The 4696-nt window shown below is 47.0% G+C and overlaps 1 protein-coding gene across 1 annotated transcript; it reads right to left on the reverse strand.

Annotated features, from left to right (window-relative positions):
• Positions 1-260: 260 nt before the first annotated feature.
• CCK (cholecystokinin) lies at positions 261-3654 on the reverse strand (the record flags this gene model as incomplete). Its single annotated transcript, XM_079712786.1, has 2 exons — positions 261-394; positions 3441-3654. The coding sequence occupies 2 exons, from the start codon at positions 3652-3654 to the stop codon at positions 261-263; spliced, it is 348 nt and encodes a 115-aa protein (XP_079568912.1).
• Positions 3655-4696: the final 1042 nt, after the last annotated feature.

Consider the following 4696-nt stretch of genomic DNA (forward strand, 5'->3'; position numbering starts at 1 on the left):
TAGCATAGCAACACTTTAGGAACGGGGAGTGTGGGTCACAGATGAGGGAAACATTTTGTCTTCCACTTGTACATTTCTGCTAAAGTGCATGGTTGCATTGGACAACGTTACAGACAGATTTTTCACACTGAACACTTAATAAATAGATACTTTAAATGTCAGACATCAGAGACAACGAGTTATGAGCGTGATTGTTTTCTTATTCTGCCTCCTCTGAGTCAGGAGTTTGCTTCCTGTTGTGCTGATGAAGGCTGGGTCTTCTAGGAGGTGTATTCATACTCCTCGGCACTGCGCCGGCCGAAATCCATCCAGCCAGTGTAGTCCCGGTCACTTATCCTGTGGCTGGGGTCCAGGCTCTGCAGGTTCTTGATTACAGACATTCGACCAGAAGGAGCTACAAGGGGCAGAGAGGAAGGAAATGGGACCATTATATCTAAGAGCATCTCATGTTCAGTTTGTAAAGGAAAACAATAGAAAAGGCCAGACAATACTTAACATGCACCTTCTGAAAGGTATCAAAGAGGTATCAAGATATTGGGACTGCTGGGCCAAAATCTAAGCGAGGAGAAGGACCCATGTCTGTTTAACTGGAGACAGGGTAGTCTTTTCTAGTCGCGGGTGTGGTTTGCGATCTGTATTAATTTATGTGAATTCATTCACTCTCACCTTTCACAGCTGGGACCTGCCTAGGTTTTTGTACTCCTAGAGGTGTTTTCCCTTTCATAGCTGGCTCTAAGCAGGTGCTAACCCAGGATTTCCCCAGTACTACCCACTTCTAAAGTTTACCCCTTAATATCCCTGAGCCTGCCAGACTCTTTTTAAGGTAATGCAATTACGATATTTTGATGTTAGGATGTTTTTTTAAAAATGGAATCCAGTCCCATTGCTAGATAAATACTGTTTTAAGATTATTAATTTGAAAGCTACCTTCTTTTTTAAAAAAATGATATTGAGAAAAAGGCACACCATCAGATTAAAATCTCAGCACCTCAGTAACACTCAAAGAAGGGTGGGCAGAACAAAGAGGTAATTTAATTTAATTCAGCCATTTTGACCAAAATACAATAACTGAACCTGAAATGGGCCCTTAGGGATGGGAGTTAAGTCCTTGGGAACAGGATGAGTCCAGGAATGATTCACGTTGAGTGGATAGGGCCATGATGAGGCATGTGACAGTCCTGGCCTACGGATCACAGAGAGTGGTCTCCTGGGTAGAAAATCAGTATCATACCTTCTCTTATACAACCTAAGGGCCAAGAAAGGTCCCTAAGGGACCTCGACAGGCAAAGCCCAGGTGGCTTCAAGGGCAGAGGGGTGGAGGATCACTCGATGGTTCCTATTGTACTGGGAGCCACCGTGGTCCCACTGCTGGCATTGAGCTCTTCTGTACAAGGCTGCCCTTGCCAACTCCTGCCCACAGGCTGCAGCGAGTCAGACCACGGCTTATTCATTGATGACAATGCAGAAGCAGGTATTCTGTCTTGTTGGATAATCAAATAAAGCTAGCTAAATTAAAACCCAGAAACAACCCTACAGAGCAGGTTACATCCCCACCCTTTCTTTCTCTCCCCTCTCCCCCCCCCACCAATTAATTCCCAGCTTTGGAACTAAGCGTCACCCCAGCACATTCCAACCCTTTTGCAGGTATCCCCAGTCTATGCAGAGGAAAAACAGCCCCTGCTGTTTAATTGTTCAACACCTTTCAGATGAAATATTAGTCCTTGCATTCAGCAAAACTCTCAGACCCAGTTATCTGTGCAGAGTCACATGGCAATATGCCCCATCCTCCTGCCTGTTGCTGCTGAGGTGCACATGGTTCTGTGCATTTACCAAAGTCCTCACTCACTTAGTGGACACAGAGTAGGCACTTACACCTGACTTACATAATTGAAGGGCTGGGCTCCTTGAAATTTTAAAGCTTGTAATGGGCAGTACAGCTGGGAAGCTGAATGGCGTCCAGATGATCCAGGGAGGGCAGGACTTGAGTAGACTCTCAGCCCTGATGCTGCCTAGATGTGCTACCTCACGTAGGTCACTCAGTCTTCCAGAATCCCAGCTTCCACAGTAACACAATGAGGATAATAGACCTTACTGCACAGGACTGTTGTGAGGATGAAGAGAGACAATACAGATGTAGCACTGGGCTTTGCTGGACTTGGGGCAGGTGTACACTAACAGAATTGCTTCTCCTCAGATCATTGAAAGCTCTACAGACAGTTTCTAATGATAAACTCTTGAGCACTCCCCAAAGGGTGCATTATCTTGTTTGGAATCTTTAAGCATAATATATACTAGAGTTGAGTAAATATTCACTGTGATCTCAAAATGTGTAAAACAGTCAAAGAAACTCTATAGATGTAGATACTTATTTCTAGTTCATATTTGTCAAATAGAAGAGCATGATTATTTTCTAGTTAGTGCTGATCCTGGGTGTTGGCAGCTAAAGTTCCAAGTGACGGGTATTCCTATATGAGTTTGTGGTTTAAAGCCACTGTCGAGTGTCAGTTCTAGGGAAATCATCTGGTAATTGGCTTTTTTACCCACAACTGTTTCTGGTGGATGTTTCTTGAAGGTATGAAGGGGCTTCCAGATTATGGTCAATGAAAAGCCTAGGATATTTCAGACTGGTTTGGCTGAAATTCAACCCATATCCAAGGACAGATATTAAACTATTTTCAGGCAGACAATCAGCAGGCACCCCCCAAATTTTCAGATGTTCTCTGTCATCTGACTAGTATTTCCACATCTTTCAGTTTAATTAGCAGGAAAGCAAAATAGAAGATGGTAGTTGGGACAATTTCCCAATGAGAGGATGAAATATAACAAATCATCTTCTATTCTTTCCTTCTGAAATCCCCTGGTAAAAAGGTCCCTTCTCATCTTCATATGGAATTATAGGAGATTCTGGAGAGCCAAGCCCTTTATTTTCTCCCCATCTTGTCAAGCCACGAGTTAAGTTTCAAATCCAGACCGTGGCACACCAGCAGGTTAAGAGAGCCTCATGGGAATGGAGCCCACCCCTACCCCTCCCAGCAGCTGTGGTTTATTGTCCAGCTGTGTTGGTCCAGTTTAAAATACCGCTCCCCAGTCAGTGTGTTCACCATCGGTATCACCGTGGATAAAGTTGGTAGGAAAAAATCTGCGCCAGTCCAAATCATGATTTCCAGGAATTCTAGAGACGAACGAGCCTCCCTCTGAATCTCAAAGAGACCTGGAAGGGGCCGAGGGGAACCCCACCCTCATGCCCTCTTTATAGATGAGATAGCCAGGCCCAGGAAAGGGACAGGGCTGTCCATATGCCATATATGCTGTCCATATACTCAGCTACTGAGCTGCTGAATCACCTTATTCCTGGAGAAAGACTTTGAGGCTGAGAAAACTGTGGCTTGCTTAGCTCCTGCTGGAGGCAGAAGGGAGAGACAGGGAGGCGGCCTGCGTACCTTTCCGAGAGTGCTGGATGTACCTGGCCAGCAGCGCGCCCAGGTGCGCTCGGGGCTCGTCGTCCACTCTCCGCACGGCCCTCAGCTGTCTCCGCGGGGCCTCGTCCTCCTGCTGCGCCCAGGGGCCCGCGGGGTCCGCGGGAGGCACAGACTGCGCCAGGGCGCCCGCCACCAGGACAGCCATCAGCACGCACAGGCACAAGGCACCGTTCATGGCTGCGGGGGGCAGAGGGAAGGGAAAGTGAACGAAAAGGTGGGGCCTCCGCGGGCTCTCGCGGAGGGTCGGGCCCCCGAGGTACGGAGAAGGGGGCTCAGTCCAAACGCGCGGGGCTCGGGACCCGCCAGGCAGGTGCAAGCACGAGGGAGCTGTAACCCCAGCGCGCGCGTCCGGGCTCACCGCGCTCGTTTTTTGGGGAAACCACAGCCGGGGTCGGGCAATGGTGCGGGGGACGGAGAGAGACCCTGTCCTTTGCCCTGTTTAGCAGAAGGAATGTCTTCTCTTTTCCTTTAGTTTGAGGAAATGTTACAGAGTGTAGTCTCTCTTCTCCTAACTGGAAAAGCAAGAGATTAAAGATAGGTGAAAATTATCCTAAAGAGAAGACTCTGTGGGAGAAATGAGACCCTTGAGGAATAGTAGCACATTTCCAGAGAGCTAAGAAGCTTCCAATAGGGAAATAAATGGTGAAAAACCAAGAAGCACGGTTTAAAATGTGGGAGCAATAAATAAAAGCCACATCTTTCAAGTTTCTTCAAGGTGCACATGGGAATTGGCAATAAAGCACTACGCAAAGCACAGGCAGGTTTGTTTTTTTTTTTTTTTTAAGAAAATCAGAAATCTGCGCTCAGTCATCGGGCTTCAGCCAAGCACCGCTGCATTTTAGATCCGCCGGCAGATAAAACACGCACGTTTCTATTCCCCAAAGACTTGAATTTCCCTGCAGTATTCAGAAAATGACTTTAAATCTTAAAACCTCTCGGTAGTTTATTTGAAAAGGTTGCAAAGTAGACTGCCCCGATGTGTAACATCTAGCAAATCGCAATTTACATGCTAATCCGAGCAAACAGATAGATACCCCAGTGTTGCCTGCGCGAGAGAAGAACAAAGCCGGCGAGTAGAAGTCCCTAAAGCAGCTCTACCCACCCGCACTGTCCTTTCTGACTTCAAGAAATGTCTCTCGAGCTGTCGGAAAGAAGACACAGAAAACAGAAAAATGAAACGGAAGGGGCACAAAAGTGAAGACACCCTTCTTCACCTG

Source organism: Hyperoodon ampullatus, assembly GCF_949752795.1.
Source record: "Hyperoodon ampullatus genome assembly, chromosome: 10".
Lineage (NCBI taxonomy): Eukaryota > Metazoa > Chordata > Mammalia > Artiodactyla > Ziphiidae > Hyperoodon > Hyperoodon ampullatus.